The sequence below is a fragment of the Idiotropiscis lumnitzeri genome, chromosome 3 (assembly GCF_059441095.1).
Source record: "Idiotropiscis lumnitzeri isolate Australia: NSW breed Sydney's pygmy pipehorse chromosome 3, RoL_Ilum_1.0, whole genome shotgun sequence".
Lineage (NCBI taxonomy): Eukaryota > Metazoa > Chordata > Actinopteri > Syngnathiformes > Syngnathidae > Idiotropiscis > Idiotropiscis lumnitzeri.
Window position 1 is genome coordinate 13,488,620 of NC_142393.1, and position 20,509 is coordinate 13,509,128.

The window sequence follows — 20,509 nt, forward strand, 5'->3', positions numbered from 1 at the left end:
ACGATTTGCACCGAAACATCTCAAGATTATTTGGGCACAATAACTATTTCTTTACCGTGGTGGAGGGGTATGTGTGTCCCAATGATCGTAGGAGCTAAGTTGTCCCTTGGCAGGGTCACCCATGGCAACCAGGTACTAGTGAGGTACTGCCCGCATACTTCTTATGATGAAATACAATGTAGGACTTAGTTTTCCCTTCCCTGGACACGGGTAACCGAGGCCCCTCACAGGAATCAGGCCAGGAGGTGGAGCTCGCTGGGCACAGCCCAAAAAGGCAACGTGGGCTCACCACCTATGGGAGGGGCCAAAAAGGTGAGGTGCCCAATGAGCTGGGTGGCGGCCAAAGGCCATTCCGATCTCAAGCTACAGAAGCTAGCTTTAAGGACATGGAATGTCACCTCAGTGGCAGCGAAGGAGCCCGAGGTGGTGTGTGAGGCAGAAGTTGTCTGCCTCCAACTTTGGGTGAGGCGACGGGTCCCGATTGATGCCTGATGCCCTGTTCACCAAACAGCCACTCAGAGTACCTCTCCTTTTTAGAGTCCTTGACGGGTTTGCGAGAGAGCACTTCCTCTGGAGACTCCCTCATTCTGCTGCAGTGAGACCTGGAACGTCTGTTCTGTTCTGCTAGTGGACTCTGTGCTTGTCACAAATTGTCCATAACAAACACCATATTCAAACATAAGAGTGTCCATATGTGCACTTTGCACCTGGACATCATAGGCCGCAGTCCAATGATTGACTTTTTAGTCCAGGTATCGAATTGGGACAATCAGGTGAAGAGAGAGGCAGAGATGTCAACTGACACACCATCAGTGTCTTTCAGTACTTTTGTGTCTTGAGTCATATGTGTTTAAAAACAGCCACACCTAACACAGCACGTCTTCTTGCAACGAAACAGAAGTAATTTCCAGCTACGGCTGGACTGGCACAAAAAAATAAAATAAATCAGCGCTAGCATGACTTTGTGAATGTGCACACACCCAAGTGTTTACAACCTATGTGTAATTGAAAAGCCATTGTTTGTCGTGCTATCCACAGCCAGGGTTTCAGGAAATAACCTTGTTCGACACACACTCGATGCAAACAGGATAAAAATAAAAAGCAACATTTTTCTCATCCAAATTGACTAAATAATGCGGTTTTATTTGCAGTTGCTTTGCTTATAGCATGCATGAGTTAGCTAAAAGCCAATCAGAGCCGACATCGTTTTACATACTGCGATTAAAGGTCCATTCATTCAAATCTAAAAAAAAAAAAGCTCAATGATACAAAAATCTCTTCAGCCCTCAATTCGAAATTCTGCTTTCTACTGCTTTTAACCAAATGTGATCTTCTGGCGGCAAATTCTTATCAAATTTGTATTCAGATATGGCTGTGCCCATCCCGCTCTGCCTCTGATGTTAATTGATTTAGTTTACGTCTATAATGTAAATTGATTAACGGACCGCTTTCTCTAAAATGTGGGCTGGATTTGGGGGTAAAATGGAGGAAAATTATAATGAAATAGCGTGGCATCAGACCCGAAAGATGCCAGCCTACCAGGAATCTGTCTGGTAGGACAGATGGCCAGTCCAGCCCAGTTTTCACCTAATTCATGTTTGTCTAAAATTAATGACAATTATTTTCAAACATTCATTAAAAAAAAAAAGGAATCATTCTTGCTCGCAAGCATGAATCATTCGTCTGTCGCACACCAGGGCTTAATGGCCTGGCAGCCATGAATATTAGATCCACTTCCCCTCACCCTGCAGCTCAAATGTGATGAGCCAGCCTTATGCCACTGTAAGCAAACAAAAGTGCAGTGTTATTATTAGAATCGTGTCAGAAATGCTGAAATTAACTCATTATATTCAAAGACAGACAAAAGTGAACGTGTACAGAAATGAGAAAAAAATGGCGCAGGTTGACGATCCTAATAACTATTCACCAAGTCACTCTATTTTACGAGCATTTTTATTCATGATTGTCGGTGATATAATGACGGCAGACTTCCCCTTGAGGGAGATTAGCCTCAATTTCAGCATAGTAATAGCGATGTTTGGTCACAAGCCATTAGTATGTTTGAGAGAGAAAGAGAGAACGAGAGAGGTGAGGGAGGGGAAAAAGAAGGACTGAAGAAGAGCTCAGGCGCTTTTCCTCCTCATACGTGAGAGGAGAACTCTTCTCATTCCCCCTTGGGGCTCCGAGGATCCCTAACTTCATTCTGGCCCAGTCGCTCCTTCTTGGATCATGTGTGAGACCATGAACATTTTTAACACGTTCACTTGCTTGTGAGGACGATTACATCATTGAGAAAAAAGTGAGGTGGAGAAGCTACGTTGAAGGAGGAATGAGCCATGGCTGGGGACATGGTGGTCGGGATGGTGTACAACTTATTACTTCCACTCATCCTGCTAGCTGGTGAGTCTTAGCATGCTTGATCTGCCAAAAAAAACTAATAAAGACGTGGGAATGGCTAAACATTTACCCGTATTTTTCTATATTTGCTAGTGTATATATGATCTTGTATTCGAAAATTTCGGAGAATAAAAGTTCAGTCAATGGTCATTATCCAATTTGCTTTAATTTAATTCAATTGTTTCCCTTAGGAAATAATCTTTTATAGCGTCTTTCAAGGGACGCAGCTCATCTGTCATAAAAAATGAGGAGATCATCCAGCATAATTTCCAGACGATTATTTCCAATCCAGTAAACTCTCACTGTTTTATAATTTTGAGAGAAAGTGAACAAATTTGAACTTTCATGAGAAGTCAGAAATTAGCATCATTTTCAACACAAATAAAAAAAATTGTGCTCGCAAAGGTAAACAGGTCAATATAATTTGAATTCAACATTTTAATTACCTTTAAGATCCCTTGTTTGAAACCAATCAGACCCTTTTCTTCTTCTCTTTCTTCTTCTCCTCCTTCTTATTATTATATACACATCAATAAATAACCTGATTTCTTATTTTAAAATTTTTCGGGTGATTAAAAAAAATATTTATCGCTAATTCTAAATATATATAAATAATTGTGCTTTTTTTATTGCATTCAAAAATATTTTGGTAATAAATGGCAAAGAAGAAAAACACAGGCGCGCAAAGAATGAAGCCTCATAAATCATACATTATTCACATAGAAATAGATAATAAAACGACTTAAATGGCAGTAAAACAAATTGGTTTCTTTCGGAAATGCATGCTTACACACACACACACACGCATTCACGCGCGTGTAGACAAAGTGACTTGTGATGCCATATAGTTTGTATGCTTGTCTATATTCTTTTTAACTTTTGTTTTAGAGAGCAGAGTAAGTAATGTATCCCGAATCGTTAGGGAATGAATGCAGAACACCGAGTTAGATTTGCTTGTCTAAATTCAGTCACTTCTTTTGACAGGGAGATTTTACATTTTAAAATCCTTCCGCCCATCCATTTTCGGGGTACACCCTCCGATTGGCTCATGAAAAATCATCTTCAATTTTCAGATCCATTGCCTTTTTGGAAAAATTGTATTCCGTCTTGTTTATGAGTAATTGAGGATGATACATTTAGACTGAGCAATAGTACTTGTAAGTCCCTTTAGAGCATTTTTGTTTACCACCAACTTTCAGACTAATTATTCATATTAGCTGCTATGATTTGTTGTTTTATTCAGTGAATAAATATACAGTATCTGTTATCCCCGATGCAATGGCTAATATAAATGTGGGTCCAGGTTAAGGTTCATTTTAGGAATTTCCAAGTTGCATGATAATCTGGTAATGGTCACGATCATCTAATTCCCCCCCCACCCCCACAAGGCTGAATTTGATAAAATAAAAATGACATTTTTCTCAACAACAGCTGCTGCTTTCCGATACAATGGACTGTCCGTGGTCTACTTCCTGTTTCTTCTCACCTTGCCGCTGATGCCGAACCCAAGTTTGCTCACAATGAAAGGTGAGAGTCCTCCTACTTTTTCATTGAAAACACAATTTTCATCTGCAATACAGAATGATCCATTCATCCACCCACTGATTTTCTACAGCGCTTGTCCTAATCAAGGCCACCGGTAAACTGGTGCCGCTCTCAGCTGATTTTGGATGAAGGGTGTTTTACACTCTGGACTCATATAAACAAACAAACGAGTACGCTCACCTTGAAACCCATGACAAATTTTAAGTCTTTAATTCAGTCAACTTGCATGTTTAATGGAAATATAGAAAATATCTTTCACTTTCAAACTGTTGCAATCACAAAGCCATCATTAACTGTTTTAACAGTTTTGTAAAAGTGGTTGACCTCTGTTAATAAAACAAAACAGAATATCCAAAATTTAACACTAAGTAAAAATACAATTTGTCTCAAATTGTACGATATATGCTGAGGTCTCGATCAATTCAACTCTTGTCAGAAGGCGCCACCCTAACAAGGCAAAATGGCTCAAAGAAAAAATGGATGGAAAGATACTGAGGTCTCACATGAAATCATGCTTGACAATAGTAACATTAAAAAAATCTCTAAATATTTTCTCCAAATATTTTGGTCAACTTCAGAACTGTACAACTTCATGATTGTTTGACTTGAATAAGTGTTACGTTAATATTTGCTTTAGTGCGCTTACAACAGAGTAGTAAGCAAAAAATGACAGAATAAAACTTTAACATTATGATTTTATTTTCAAGCCAATTTATTGAGAAAGAATGCAACCAGTCCAAACCTTGTCCCAAAGTAAAACTAAAATTACAACGTAATGTGACTCATGTATGTATCCCGATTTTTAATTTTTGCTCAATTTTAGAGCTAAAAAGCTTTTAGAGTGTGAATTAATGTTTGTTTTTGCTTACTACACTGCAATAAATCTAAGCTCTCTCCACACGCACACACACACACCTACACACACCCACACACACACACACACACACACTTTGTAAAGGGGATGTGGTTGGAATAGTCAAATCAATTATACATAGCTTGGTAATTACAGTGAGGAATTAAAACATGTGATGTCAGCATTTCACCATTCCTTTACTGTCCATCTAAAAACTGTTTGCCTTTCAGTCTTTGAGTCTCTTAAAGCTCCATCCAGCCCACAATGACGCTTGCCCTCCTAATATGGACGAGCGCTCCTCAGCCTAAGTGCCCAAGTGTGTGTGCAGCATCCTGCATGTGTGTACACGTGTTGGTGTGCTTGTCAGATTTTTGTGAGACCACCACTCACTCATCGTATATGTGAGATTACGTATGATGCATACGGTTTATTGGAGAGACGTTGAAGTGATATGAAGCTTTTAAGGGGAAAAAAATGGACATCAATAACAAACTTGCTGGCTCAGCTAGAATCATTAATACTAAGTACAAATGCATTCAACCTTCTCGTTACAAACGCACACGCTGTGGGACCTCTCAAGGTCTTATAGAATCCAGACATCGTGGAATATTTGAATATCCAAATAAGATGTCAATCATGTATGTAGCCTACTTTACACCATAATTCTTTTTTCTTGTTCTCTTAAGGTAAAACAGGGAAGTTCCTGCGGAGGATCATCTACTCTAGTTTAACTTTCCTCACCCTGCAATGCTTCATGCAGATCCCTTTTGCCTACATCACCCCACAAGGTAGAGTAAAACACGAGCGATTTTTTCAGAATTCAAAAATCACCGCCTGAAAGCATGAAGTGTCCAGATCAGCTTTTGTGTTTTACCTGATGATCTTTTCAACAGTTAGTGGCTTCTGGGAGGATTTCCTCTACCATGTGGGCATTGTGAGGTATGGGATCACGCTCAAGCCATTCTCCAAAAATAGACCCAATTAACAAAACTTTACTAACATACCCTGGTCGAGGACGCTTGGTTGAGCTTTGATTTTTCCGGATTTTTGAAAAGTCTCATGAGGAATTATTGAATACGAAATATTCAATTCTGGTGTCTAGTGAATAAAAAAAAACTCAGTTTAACGTTGATATTTTACTTTCCTCCCATAAGTTTTGTTGCATATTCAGCTCATGTTGTCCTTAAGAAGCCTTTTAGAGGATGCTCCTTTTTGAATAAATTACAGCAACAAAAACAACATGAAAAGCAAAAGATAAAACCAAACACATCCTTAGATACTCACACAAATGAAGGTCTTGTAAGGCCCATGAGGTCACAAGTCCCCCCCCTCCAATGTTTTGGTTAAATTCCAAACCTGAGATGTGGTCCAGTTTAGAAGTGTTATTACTAAATAAGTCCTCCATGAATAAAATTAGTATGCGAGTTATTTCTGGTATTGATGAAATAAAAAAATAAAAAATCTTTGCTTCTAGATTTAGTTCTGTGGATCCAGGGAACATTGTGCGCCTCCTGGCACCAGATGTGGGCCTTCTAGCCTCCACTCTCTTCATACTAAGACTCTGCAAAAAACTGCTACGAGCAGCACCTCCGGTCAACCTCCATGAAAATGGGATCCCTCCCTCTGACTCTGAGGTAAGCAGTCAGGAAGGCAAGGGGAGTCGAGAATCACCAGGGACGTGACCTTGTTTGTTTGTGAACTGGCAGGACCTGGAGACCTCCGACACAGAGTCTGAAGAAGGGAGCGAAAGCTCAGACAGTTCGGATGAGAGCACGGTGCCGGTTGAATCCGTTCCGCCTCAGTTTGTTCAGAAGCTGCTGATGTTTGCGGCCGGCTTTAGGCTGCTGTTATCAGCGATAATGAACACAGCAGGGAAAGTGGTTGTCACTTTGCTACTGGGACTGGCAGGTAAAGTGTGCAAGGACTACAGAATTTGTAATTCAACTTTTCAGGTAGTGGGAATCTGTATTGTATAATCCCCCATTATAGCCATAACGGCTTCCACCCTGGTGATAACACTTTCGGCAAGATGGATTGGAAACAGATTTCTTGCTGCCTCTTTTCAAAATTCTTAACTATTTTATCGTGGTTGCTTTTATAACCCATTTATATAGTATAAAATAACGTTTTGCCGTACATAAGATCACACAAAATGTACAAAACTGATTTGCTTTAAAAAAATAATTTATAAAAAAATTAATTATAAAAAAAATTAATTATAAAAAGATAAAAATAAAAAAATAAATCAAATCAAATAAATTACAATAAATTAATAAATTAATAAACAATCAAGCGCAGGGGTGGGCAAACTTTTTGATTGGCGGGCCACAATGGGTTCTAAAATTTGACGCAGGGGCCGGACCAGGAGCAGATGGATCGAGTGTTTTGGTTACCTCGCCTTATTGGAGAAAAAAAAAATGCATTTAATTTCAAATGAAAGTGACCAAAAGCATTACAACAATATTTATGTCGATGAAAAACCACAGTATTTAGAAAATAAAACATTAACAAGGTTCATTCATTGATTTTTTTCAAGTTCGGCGGATTAAAACGTTTAACGGGCCGCATGGGGCCCCCGGGCCGTAGTTTGCCCAAAAAAAAAAAAAAAAGCTACAACATGATATATGATATATTAATGAATTGATTAAAAGGCGTGCCCCGATACATTTGTCCATAAAGTTAGGGTTGTGTGGAAGCTCGAATGATATTATGTTGAATGAATTCTATTGTTTTCAATCTGTGTGTGTTTATGCCCAGGTATCACTCTTCCCTCCCTTACCTCTGGTGTATATTTTGGGACGTTCCTCGGACTGGTGTGGTGGTGGGTGATTGGCCGATCAACGAGTCTGCTTGTCTTCAGTTCCCTATGTGTGCTGATGACCATCTTCAGTGGAGGGCACCTTCTAGCGCTCTACGTCTACCAGCTGCCCCTGTCCCAGCAGCTGGTGCCGCCTGATGATATCTATGCAAGGTACGCCGCTATCCGAAAAGTCGAGTCAAAGGGTACAGAGAAGAGTATCAACATTTAATGTCCAGATTGTGTTTTATTTCTCCTTTTGGATATCTGTTCTCGTCTCAGGTTGTTTGGGATGACAGGAGTGATTCGAACCAACAGTTCTGACCCGCACATGCTCGGTCTGCAGCCCAACGTTACCTGGCCTGACTTCATCAACCCTTTTGTTCTGCTGCTGCTGTATTACACTCTGGTTACGCTGCTGCACAAATGGGTCCATATCACAGAGGAGGTTGGTAGACATTTTTTTTATCGTTGTGCTGCTCGGTGAAGTGAAATAAACACTATTATTTCCTTCCCCTTCCCTTATATTTTTTCTTTTCATCTCCCAATCTTTATCCTTCTGTTGGTCACTGTTTTTCTATGAGTCTTGGATGGATTGTGTCTGTTCCATTTAGAAAGTAAAAATAAAATACGTATGTATCAGTATCTATCCTAGTTTCACTGCCCCGCACAGCAGAGGAATTGCAGGGAGAAAAAGTAGTGGAAATAAAATTGCGCTAAGGAAATAACATTGCTTTAAATAGTACAATAATGATTATCAGACAAGAATGTCCGTCCTGTAAACTATGCTTCTAATTTGAATTACTCCAAAAAAAACGATTTTTTTTTTCTTTTTAACAGCAGCACCATCTGCTTGATAGCGGAGGACATTGCACCTTTCTGTATTTTGTATATTTGTTAAGGGTCAGGAGTGAGCTGGTGCATATCTATGCTGACTTCGGGAGAGAGTCGGGGTACGTCCCGGATGAGTCAGCGATCAAATGCAATGTGCATGGACAAAAACTCATGTTTTTGGAACATGAGAGGTAGTCAGAATACCTGAAAGCAAGGAACGTTTAGAGTACTAGATTCTCCACCTACATACAATGCTGCATCACTGTCATAGAAACACGTTTTTTAAAAATTCTTTATATTTATTATTTTTTTTTTATGTTATCGCTTGTGTTTACTTTTTTTTTTAGGATAATATTGACGATGATGAGTGTCCACTCCACACTTCAGAAATTCCGCCAAGCTTCTCCAGAGTTGTGTACATCTCAGGCGATAAGCATGATGTAAGCAACTTGTATTTTCTGTTTACGATATGTTCACTCTGATTTATTTACTTTCAAACTTGTTCAATGGTTTTGATACTACATGTGTCCATGCTCGCTCATATCACGCTGCAATTCTGTTCAATTATGTTCAGTTTGTGTTTCTAGCTATATTTCTTGTTGATACTCATAAGCTTTTTGTCTCATATTATACATACTGCCCATTTAAATTGGAACTATTCATCATTTCAGACACATTTTACCCATTAATAATCACTTTTTGCAAAATATAATGAATGTTTGCGTTCATTAATGTGTTTTAATTAAATCTTATTTTTACATTATTATTCTTATTGAAATACACCACACATTTTCTTTAATTATATTTCAATAAACTAAGTAGTAAAGTATGTTACTTTGTCGCACTTATTTTATTCTTCTATTCAGTCCGTTGAAATTATGTCTCAAGTAGACCAGACTTGGCGTATCATGTTATGCGTTTTTTGTTTTAAATGGAAATTTAGCAAAAGTGATTTGCTATGGAGTAGTTATTTTGGCACTATTTCCACACAAACATTTCGTGGAACGTTGACACAGTTCAAAGAAATGACCCGGAAAGTATTTTTTCTAATTTCAGCTTTTGAGCAGCACAGAGGAGGAAACATATCTACCGAATGAGGTGCAAGCATTTGAATTTGAAATTGTTTTCTTTGTTTTGTGAGCACAAACGATCCCGTGGTCCTAATTTTCCCCATTATGTATTATCTTTTTCCCAAGCCAATGATCTTAATGAGGGAGAATTCCTGGCAAGGTGTCTGTGGAGAGGATCAAGGAAGCCTGCTTGGGGGTGCCGGATACACCAACTGTTATCCTCTCTCACAGTATGAAGGCATCAATTCGTCAGCGCACGGTACACACAATCAAATATATCATTCCTTTTTGAGTTTATTTCTGCACTGAATGTTAAAAATACCTGCTGATATTGTTCCATCCGTTCTACTTGGGACAGAGAGCCAAGGTGAAATGGAGAGGACTGACCAGTCGTTGGCAAGTCTGACAGAAACGTCCAGTCCTCCCGACTCAGGCCCGAGTGGTCTGGTCATCTTTGGTAGACTGGTCCAAAAACACAGCTATGTCAGCGGCCTCATCATCATGATGGTAGGAAGGCATTGATCACCCATGAATTATAAATAGATTTGTAATTGAGTGGATAAATCTAGAACAATCCCTAAGTGCTCCCAAATGTCCAAAGGAGTAAATCCAACACGGATTTTAGTGTTCTAATTATGTCATTAGTGCGCTATAGTGTAAGACTGCCCTGGAAATTGAATGGACTCGTTGCTAAGAAATGCTCAGAATTTAGAGTTTAAATGCTTTATCTTAAACAATCTGGAATGATCCTTTTCCTTGAAACAGACCAAATAACCTGAACCAAATAATCTTGAGCATTTTGTAAGTAAACAATAACGCTTGTGTTTAATTTGGCTGGCTATCGAGACATGATATTTAGATTAACAAAAGCCAAGAACATCTTAGTGGGATTTAAAGTCATTAGTGTTTTTTTTTTGTTTTTTTTTTAACTCAAGTTAAACTCACTTGAAGTTAACTCAAGCAATACGTCTGCGCTATTAATCTTGTCTGCTGTGAAGGTGTGGAGCATCACCTACAACAACTGGCTGACCTTTGCCCTCCTGGTATGGTCATGTATCATCTGGATGATGCGAGATCGGCGGCGATATGCCATGATGTCAGCCCCTTTCTTGGCTGTGTACGGCACCGTCCTCGTGGTTTTGGGCTTTGTCAGTGGGTTGCGCCTGAGCCGCGCTGAGCTGTACCCGGGTCTGCCGCCAGCTGTCATTGTGGACTTTGACCTGAACAGTTATCACCCAGCACCCTGCATCCACTTGGGACCTAAGGTGACAAAGATACCCGAGAAGAACTATCAAAATCTGCGTGTTGTTTCAAAGCTACTTTTTTCCTAGATTTTGAACCATGCGGCTAATACAGCGGTGCGGCTTTTCTGTGGATTTTTCTAGGGGCGCTCTATAGTTCAGAAAATACGCTTAATAAATCTAGATTTTTTTTTTTCCCCTTGGGTCCGTTCTGTTTTGATTAAAAAAGTTGTTGTCGTGTTAAAACGCACTGTCTTAACAATCTGTTTATGTGCCTTTATGTCCATTCAAAATCGTTCTGTACATGCAGTAAACAACTAATTTTTTTCGACATAGAAAACTGCGGCTTATAGCCTGGTGTGGCTTGTATATTTTTTTATTTATTTTCCAAAGGAGAGCTGCTGCGGCTTTTATAAAGGTGTGTTTTATAGTCTGGAAATTACAGTAATTTATATCTCATTTTATTTCTCATATTTTCCTGCATAAAGATTTCAGTTTCAATCATAGAATCTATATTTTTGCTTCTAGTGTGGTCCCCTTTTTGTGGTGAAGTATTGCGTGTGTGTGTGTGTTGTGTGAGGCCAATTGAATGTATTCTCTCAATTTTTCAACTTCAACTTCATTGTGACATCATCTCAAAATATTGTCAATTGTACGTTCATGACCTTACACCCTGCCATTTAATGAAAATGTGTCTCGTCAAGTCATTCTGTGTGTTCTGTATGCAGGTTTTCTACAGCTTCAGCTTCTGGTTGATGTTTCGTCAGCAGCTGAAGGAAAGACAAGAGGAGCAGAGGATGAAGACGAGATCGCTTGATGAAGTCAAAGTTATTCAACGTAATTTAATTCTCTTTGTTTGTCACAGAGTTTTCACATCACTCAAAGAGTGTACAAAGTTGGATTCCTTTGTCTTTCTCTATTTTGTTTTTTACCTTTTTCAGCAGAGGAAAACCAGCCATCACCAATTATGGCAATGCTGATCTCAGGAGTGAAAGGAGTCCTGGTCAAATATTGGATTTTGTTCTGCTGTTCCATGTTCTTTGTGATCAGTTTTTCTGGAACGGTACACATGCACTGATAAACAGTCAGAACAACTCACATTAAAAAAAATTAGTCCATAGCACAGAAATGTAAATATTGTTTCCATCATTAAAAAGATGGTGGCTGCTTGGTGGCTGTAATTATTCGACTGTAATTAACGATAGAAAACGAAATGATCGGAGGGAGCTAATTGTGGTACAGTGGGCTAACAATGCTCACATAGCGGGCTTTATTTTCATGGAAAGCTCATCTGTGTGGTGGCGCAATTTTTCTATTAGTGCAAGGCTCACTTTTACATGTTAGACAATTTGGCTGACTGTCCTCCACCAATCAGGGTGGGATATTGTATCTGAATTATTCTCGTGATGATGCACTTTGCTGATTGCCCATTTGGTGGCGGAAAGTCAATGTCTAAGTGGAGACCATATCGTATTTCATTCTTAAATCATTTTATTATATTTTTTGACTCATCCCCCCTGGGCAACTCAGTAATAGGGGGCACAGAAACCATCAGTGGTGCGTAGCAGTCCCCAACTATCCACTTCACAGCGCAAATGTGCTTCCACCATGTCAAGACTCGTGCTTGCATTTGATGGATTACAGCAGTCACCACTCCCACTACGGCGCATCCCCCCCCGCTCCAATCCTATCGCAGATCTGCCAACCTATACTTGTCTGTGAAATTGCCAACACATAGAACACATTTTTGTGCATCGATATGCAGGACATGAAAATAGAGCCCGCAATGTTTCAATTTGTGATAATAATCACATAGAATATACAACTTTTGTGATCATAATGGAAATGTACTGTATCTAATCTTGACTTTTTATCACTTGCTCAGGTGGTTGTCTACAAGATTCTCTACATAGTTCTCTTCCTCTCCTTTGTCGTCCTGTACCAGGTCTGTGATCCAACCCCTAATGTGCCATTTCAGTTGCTATGTTTTGCGAAATAAGTATCAAAATATTACAAATGTCTCTCAGTCTGAATGATGCAGTGAAATTGTACAACACTGAAATCGTCAAACACAATCTATCGCAGTTTCATTCAAAACAGCATTATTATTTTTGTAAAGGCTGAAATGTTGATGCAGCTCCTTTTTTCCCCCTCCTGAAACTGATATGCAAATGATCTTCATAAGGTCTTTGGTCTTTGGGAGGTCTTCTATGGTATCTAAACCCAGGACAGGCACACGTATACTCAAAGTGGCCCTCGTTATTGATTAGTAGTAATAAATGCAAACACATCAATTTTTGCTCTCATTTTCCTGGTTTTCTTTTGTTTCTGCTGACCTTTTAGATACATGCTGCACACTTAGCACACAAAAAGCCTAATGGCTGCAAAGGTGGTGGGTGCAAGACACCATTAATTCTCTATTTGGATCTCGTCAGCAACCCTGCGGTTTGTTTGAATTCAGGAGTAGGGACGGGACTTCCTTGATAGATAAACAGGAACATAAAAGATCCGTTATTGATTCGTTGACAGGTTTTCAAAATGAATTTACTACATTTGTTGCTAATCAATTTCTGGCAACCATTTTCAGGGTGTGTGTTAGTTACACATTATTTTATTGTTTTTATATATATTATATGATGAAATCCTGATGCGCTACAGACAAAAATGAGGGCAAATTCAGAATCAGGGCAAAACAAATATTAACAATGAAAAAAGAATGTCAAAAAGTATTTGTTGACCAGTGTCGTTAATGCGGCTGTTATGTTTTATAACTTAGGTTCGTTTTGACTTGTGGCGTCGATATCTGAAGATGTTCTGGGCGGTGGTGGTCGGCTACTCCATGCTGGTATTAATCGCCATCTACATGTATCAGTTCCGAAGTGTGTCCGCACTCTTCCGACAGATCATGGGCATGTCCGAGGATGGGTGAGTAGCGATTTATGACACACAAATGTTGAGTTTGAGTTTCACCTTGTTTCCTTGATTAGACTTCGAGATCTGGGTTTGGAACGCTATGACACGGTGGAGCTTTTTGCCCGTATTCTACTTCCTGCGGTCTTCCTATTGGCTTGTATTCTCCAGCTGCATTACTTCAACTCCGACTTCCTGACCCTCAGTGATATCGACAATGTTCCCGTCAGGCAAGTCCCCAGGTGAGAGGGAAGGAAAATTGTGAATTACGGTTGTGTATGGACAGAATTTGAGCCAAAGATCTTGAACACTAAAACTGTGCAGATGAACAATGGTTGTGGGAGTGTTTTTTTTTTTTTACCCAACATTTTTTTACATTCATAGTAAGTAAGTTTAAAAAAAGAAAAAGCATCAATTAAATGACGGTTTATTTTCTTCATCCATTCTTCACTTAGAGAAGAAGAACTCAGAAGTTCCGTCTACATGATTTCTGACATGTAAGTCATCATCCCTCCTTGCATGTTTTCAGCTCAAGTGACGTGAAATTGATTTTGCACCAGGGACATTACCATGTTAAAAAAGAAAGCAGAAAAGTCAAAACAAAACAATATAAAAATGTGCTTCAAAGTTCAAATGTATAATAACTGTGTACAGTATAGAGCAGGACTGGGCAATCTGCGGCCCGGGGGCCACATGCGGCCCGTTAAACCTTTTAATCGGACCCACCAAACTTGGAAAAAAAATAAATAAATAAACCTTGTTAATGTTTTATTTTCTAAATACTGTGGTGTGTCAGAGACATGTATTTTGTTGTTATGCTTTAGTTCACTTTCATTTCAAATTAAATGGTTTTTTTTTCCGATGAGGGGAGGTTAACAAAACACTCCATCCATCTGCTCCTGGTCCGGCCCCTCTGTCAAATTTTACAACCCATTGTGTCCCGCCAATCAAACAATTTGCCCACCCCTGGTATAGAGCTATTAATATTAGCCAATAAATAAACCAAAACAAGTTTACATTTTTTTTTTAAATATTTTTTTGAAAGATGACTGACCCCTACTATTACTTTGTTGATTCTGATGAATGGCGGACTACTGAAAACAATCCAAACTGCTTTGACTATTTAATTTCTATGGAGAAGACAAAACAGCTGTTCGATCATGGATGGATGGAAGATGCGACAGCAGTGGTTGCAATCGCTCTCTTTCATCTTTTTCTCTCTCACTCTCTCTGTCTCTGTTTCCAGTATTAAAGAGAAAATTGAAAAGGTTCGGAAAAGGTAAGCATTTGAAACCTGAAACTGAGAAATGCCAAACAGAAAAAGAGAGTAAAAGCCTTGTTTCTCAGTTTACACAATATGCTGATGTCTTGTGAAAGCTTATGTGCAACTTTGAAGGCATACCAGTATTTTTCTTAAAAAAATCGTAGGGACTCTCCAAATTTTACAAATTTGAAGGGATTGAAATTGGGATTTCTTTTCTTATAGACTTCTGAAGGAGAACATAAGTAGTGGGAAAAGTCAAGAGACTTTGGATAGCATCGAACTGCAGATGAGCTCAGAAGGAGGTGGCGAGGAGGGGCAGGAGGAGACCAAGGGAGAAGGTATCACCGTTTGTTGGCCTCTGTGTGCTTCTTTTGCAAAATTAATACAAAGTCACAGAATCACAGATAAAGATTAATAAAAAATTATTACAGCTCCTTTGGTTCGTTACACCGAGTCCAAATAGCTACCTGTCTATAGATGGTTTGCCCTGTGATTGGCCGGTTGCTGGTTCTGTGTTTGTAGCTGTGCTTTCCTGAAACAGAACAAATGCTTTTATCATAAATCAGATTGGGAGGTGTGATTTAAATAAATGGGAAGCGCTTTAAATTACATTTTCATGTATGAAAAGATAAAGGTAATTATTAATTGATTGATTGATTGATTTATGTATGGAAAATTGTCAGATGTGTCAATATGAAAATAAATGCTTTCCTGAGCCTGTCCTATATTGTTTTGTTGTCAGTTCTATTTATAGCCGGTGTTCTTTCAATAATTACAACTCCTTCATCAGCTACACTGCCAGACTTTTCTCTTCCTTCTAGACACCATGGCCAGCGTTTGTGAGGACAAGTGGGTTGTGATCGTAAACCGAGCGAGCCTGCTGCTCATTCAGGCTGTGTTAGGCCTCCAGAAATTTCAGGAGCTGAGTTGGAGGATAATGGAGCTCCATGGGTCCAAAGTAGTTTCTTCTGGCATCATCTGGGTGTCCTTGAAAGAGGTGGAGTACAGAAACTGGCATAAGCAGCCGTGAATGTTTTATGGTTGTGAATTGTTTCTATTGGTCATCTTGGCAGGTTTCTTTCATGAACTTGCTCTTCCTGGTTCTGTGGGTCTTTGCGATCCCATTTCAACGGTTACGGCCCACAGCATCCAGCGTGTCCGCCGTGTGGGCCTGCGTCATGGTGGTGTGCAAAATGTTTTACCAGCTGAAGGTCATCAAACCCCTTGACTACTCCTCCAACTGCACGGCAGTGAGTACCTCTGCTGATTATGGATGATGTCATCGTATTTCACATATTGGGTTGCTGCTTTAAATGGTTGAGACATAAAAGTGATTAAATCAAATCAAGCTTTATTTATTGTACTCATATGGTAGAACATTATTCATACATGAAGTTAATTCAACCCAGGGCGAAAAGCTTTTTCTGAAACGATCAAGTAAAAATAAGTAAATTAGTTAGATGCATTTCTGGCTTTATTAAAATAAGAAAAAAATAGCAGTAAGTAAAAAAAAAAAAATCTAAAGTAGTTAAAAACATTAAAGTAAACTACAATAAGTAAATACATTTTAAATGACCAAAACTCTTTCCAGGCAAAAAGCTCTAAATAAAAAATAAAATAAAATAAAATGCATTTATTCGAAATAAATTCATATTAAAAATAAAAATAGTTATTAAAAACATGGAGAATAATGTTAAGAGATGAGTGAAATAGGACAACATTTTCCTAGTGAAACGCTTTACTAAAAAGAAAGGAAATAATTCAATAAACTCAAAGTAAGTGAATAAGCACTATATGCGCTCAAAGTGTTACAAAAAAGATCAGTCACCTTTAGACTGGATTTCCTGCCACTTTTTTACAGAAATAACAAATGACCTAACTTTTCCAATTTACCAATGTTTTTGTCCCAGAATATCGTCTCACCCAACTCCTCCAGCCTGGATGTTGGAATGGAAATGAGGGGGAACACGATGGAGCTGCTGAAGAGGTCCATCCTCTACATGGAGCCTGTGGATCCCGTCTTCTGGTGTGGTGCCCTTCTCAAGTGTGAAGGACGAATCCTTCCTTGCCTCAGGGTATGATTACATGTTTCACGAGAGATAACATTAACATAAATTCCTTTTCTTTCTCAGTGTCAACCGACAGTACGTGTCCCAATACTTTTGTCCATATCGTGTGTGTGTGTGGTAGAATCATCTGATGGTGTTGGGTCTGCTGGCGTTTGAAGCGACTGTCCATCGGCACCAGCTCTATTTCCGTCTTCATAACAACCTGAAGCCGCCCCCCTTCAGCATCCTCTTCCATGGGATCACCAGGCAGCACCTGGACCACGGCATCCGGCCTTGTATGAAGTACTTTGTCAACTTCTTCTTCTACAAATTTGGCCTTGAGGTGAGGCTTCAGTGCAGTGACGAGCATCTGTCCCTTTCTGGTGGTTTCTTAACATCTTCATACTGTACTCTTTTAGATGAGTTTGATTGTGGCGGTTAATGTGATTGGTCAGAGGATGGATTTCTACGCCTTGCTTCACTCCGGCGCTTTGATGGCGGTTGTGTCGCGGCGCCGTAGGAAGGCGATCGGGGAGGTGTGGCCTAAATACTGCTGCTTCACAGCGGGACTCATAATTCTGCAGTACTTACTCTGCATCGGCATCCCTCCTGCTCTGTGTGTTGGTATGGCTTCATTCTGAAAGAAACATGTTTATTTTATTTAAAAAAATTCATTGATATGTAAGTGGGAATTGTTGTTTGTTCATCTGAAGTCAGATGAGATAGGCTCCAGTTCAGGTGTGGCGCTCTATCGAACATGGAAAAATGATCATTTATGATTTTTTTCGCTTGTGTTCCATTGTAGATTACCCCTGGAGGACTGCGGTTCAACCTTTGACCTCAAATGTCATCAAATGGTTTTACATGCCTGATTTTGCCATGAGTCCCAATCCCTTATTTATATTCTGTGAGTATATGGACGGCTCCACAAAGTTTTCAGCGAAAATAGTTTTTGTGTCCACCACATGCAAAGAGTGAGGGAAAGAGAGAGCGAGACAAAGAAACCTAAACACTAGATAGTTAAACAAATGTTCATGAAGACATTTTATCTTTGTGCTAAACAGGGTTAGAAAAATGTTCATTTTGGGTTTGCATGAAGGTATACTACACAGCCTTCTGTTCTTAAAGAGGAGGTAAACATCCAAAAATATTTGCAATAATATTTTCTATTTGCCTTCACTAGTCTAAACATGGCGTTCTGATGAATATTGTGCTCGTGCAATATGAGTTAAGCAACAAAATCCATCAGTTTTTAGCCATCTCAGAGGCCGGCCATTTTGTCACTTTATGACGATTGAAAATGACATCACAATCGCTCAGGTCTCAGGTAACGACCAATCTATGCTCATCTGTTTTCTGACGCTGAGCCATGATTGGTCAGTTTTGACTTGAAGGACTGCATAGAGCATGTTCTTGTTGTGGGTGCTGATTTCCCCTTTAATTAACTCTTGAAAACAAAATCACAACAAAACTTAACATTTAAAAATGAGTAGAAGTGGTTGTTGTGTATCAAATAAATTTGTCTCACTCTCTCTGGTTCCTCCATGCAGACGACCATCTGTTGCTGCTGTGCTCGTCCCTGCAGTGGCAGGTGTTTGAGGAGGAGAACCGGGCAGCGGTGCGACTGCTGGCTGGAGACAATGTGGAGATCAGCCGCAGTCTCGACCCCAGCTCCTGCAACCAGTTCATTCCTGTGGACAACTTCCTTCACTGCAGGTCTGGAATAACTACGATTAATTCTCATTATTTTATTATTATCATTATTATTATAATACCCCCTCCAATGACAACATGTGGTGTGATCTCATCACAGTAGTTACATCTCATTTGTGTCAGAGTGCACACTGCTGATTGAGCAAACCGGTTAGACAAAACAAAAAAACAAAATTGTTCTCCGTCCACAGGTCTTACCTCGACATGGTAAAGGTATTCGTGTTCAGTTATTTCTTTTGGCTGGTGCTGTGCCTCATCTTCATCACGGGCACCACTCGCATCAACATCTTCTGTATGGGCTACCTGGTGGCCTGCTTCTACTTCATGTTGTTTGGAAGTAGTGTGCTGATGCAGCCCGTCAAATACATCCTGCGATTGTGGGACTGGCTCATCGGCTACACCTGCTTTGTGATCGCCATGAAGAACCTCCTCTCTGTGAGTCCACGTCTGTTACGTAAAAAATAGCACATGCAGTAAAAATAAATCATTATTTGAGAGGTGTTAGAGTGAATGGTCATAATTATTTGGGCATCGGGTCATTTCACCAAATACTGGAAGTGAAAAGACAACTGGACCTTATTTCTCCACTGGAAAGGGACAAAAGGGTTTCGTCTAACTGTCCCACAAAGTCGGAAGCATACTGTTGTCCAAAATGTCTTGATAAGATTAATAATGGATGGATAACATTTTGGTACAACTGCAAAAACATATAAAAAATTTTTTGACACGTTTTTGCAATTTTATTTTATTTTATTTTTTTATTTTTTTTAATGTTTTTTGCAAAATTGCAAAAACAACTCAATTTCAATCAAGTTTAACCTTGATTGAAATTGAGGTATTTTTCAATATTTGTATTCACGTTGTTGCATTTCTGGATCTAATTTCTCATGGTTTCTTTAATTTCTCGCTTCAGCTCGGCTCCTGTGCCTACTTGGGCAGCCTGTTGAAGAACGGCTGCTGGTTAATTCAGGCCTTCAGCATGTTCTGCACCATAAAAGGCTACGATGTCCGTGAGTGTCACTCTTGCCACTGATTGATCTTGTCTCTGAATAATTTTACTGGACCTCATTTTTGAAAATATTCTTGAATTTAAAACCGTTAACCCATGTGAAGGAAAACAACGACTACCAAACAGACTTCAATTCATTATCTCTGCAATAATACATGGTAGGTTAATTGAAGACTCTAAATTCTGTTGAATAGAAATACCAGCTACTGAATATGCCGTGCTATTGTCTGGCGACTTATGTGCCCAGAGTCATGCATGTTATTTGGGATAAGCTCCAGCTCACATAGAACCCCAACAAGTGTTATAAAAAAAATGAACGAATTGATCTATAATAACTGGATGATATAATCACAAGACTATTATTTTTGTGTTTTTCAGCTGAGCCGGATGATGATTGTGAGCTTCCCGAGGGCGAGGCCGGCATCGTGTGGGATGCAATCTGCTTCACCGTCCTTTTAGCACAGAGGAGGGTCTTCCTTAGCTACTACTTCCTCTATGTGGTGGCCGACCTCAAGTCGGCCAAGATATTGGCCTCCAGGTCTGTCAAATGAGAATCAGATGTGTCATAATAGACCAAGAATGTTTGGAACGCAAACAAGATATTTGAATTGGTATGCGCTTCCTGAAAGCGACATTAGCAAACCTTCTGGCAAATGGTCACTCATGATTGGCTCAACTACAGGGTGAAGTTCGCCTTTTTGTCAGCTTGAATGGGCTACATTGCCTCACGACCATGATATAGAGCAGGGGGTGGCAAACTTTTTGATTGACGGGCCACAATGGGTTCTAAATTTTTACATAGGGTGTTGGTAACCTCACCTCATCAAA

The 20,509-nt window shown here is 39.5% G+C and overlaps 1 protein-coding gene across 1 annotated transcript in view; it reads left to right on the forward strand.

The window, feature by feature from the left end:
• The first annotated feature begins 2,217 nt into the window (after window positions 1-2,217).
• The window catches only part of LOC148340014 (piezo-type mechanosensitive ion channel component 2), a 32,999-nt gene continuing 14,707 nt past the window's right edge, over window positions 2,218-20,509 (forward strand). Inside the window, 30 exon segments of the mRNA XM_088291669.1 lie at window positions 2,218-2,400; window positions 3,829-3,924; window positions 5,482-5,583; window positions 5,689-5,734; window positions 6,270-6,429; window positions 6,502-6,703; window positions 7,553-7,766; window positions 7,875-8,040; window positions 8,774-8,866; window positions 9,483-9,524; window positions 9,623-10,003; window positions 10,495-10,761; window positions 11,466-11,574; window positions 11,679-11,800; window positions 12,623-12,682; window positions 13,514-13,662; window positions 13,725-13,889; window positions 14,103-14,144; window positions 14,894-14,926; window positions 15,134-15,249; window positions 15,733-15,908; window positions 15,985-16,161; window positions 16,822-16,986; window positions 17,102-17,302; window positions 17,379-17,583; window positions 17,765-17,866; window positions 18,510-18,675; window positions 18,864-19,107; window positions 19,586-19,682; window positions 20,060-20,219. Of these exon segments, the coding sequence (XP_088147795.1) occupies window positions 2,337-2,400; window positions 3,829-3,924; window positions 5,482-5,583; window positions 5,689-5,734; window positions 6,270-6,429; window positions 6,502-6,703; window positions 7,553-7,766; window positions 7,875-8,040; window positions 8,774-8,866; window positions 9,483-9,524; window positions 9,623-10,003; window positions 10,495-10,761; window positions 11,466-11,574; window positions 11,679-11,800; window positions 12,623-12,682; window positions 13,514-13,662; window positions 13,725-13,889; window positions 14,103-14,144; window positions 14,894-14,926; window positions 15,134-15,249; window positions 15,733-15,908; window positions 15,985-16,161; window positions 16,822-16,986; window positions 17,102-17,302; window positions 17,379-17,583; window positions 17,765-17,866; window positions 18,510-18,675; window positions 18,864-19,107; window positions 19,586-19,682; window positions 20,060-20,219 (4,322 nt within the window). The 5' untranslated portion in view covers window positions 2,218-2,336.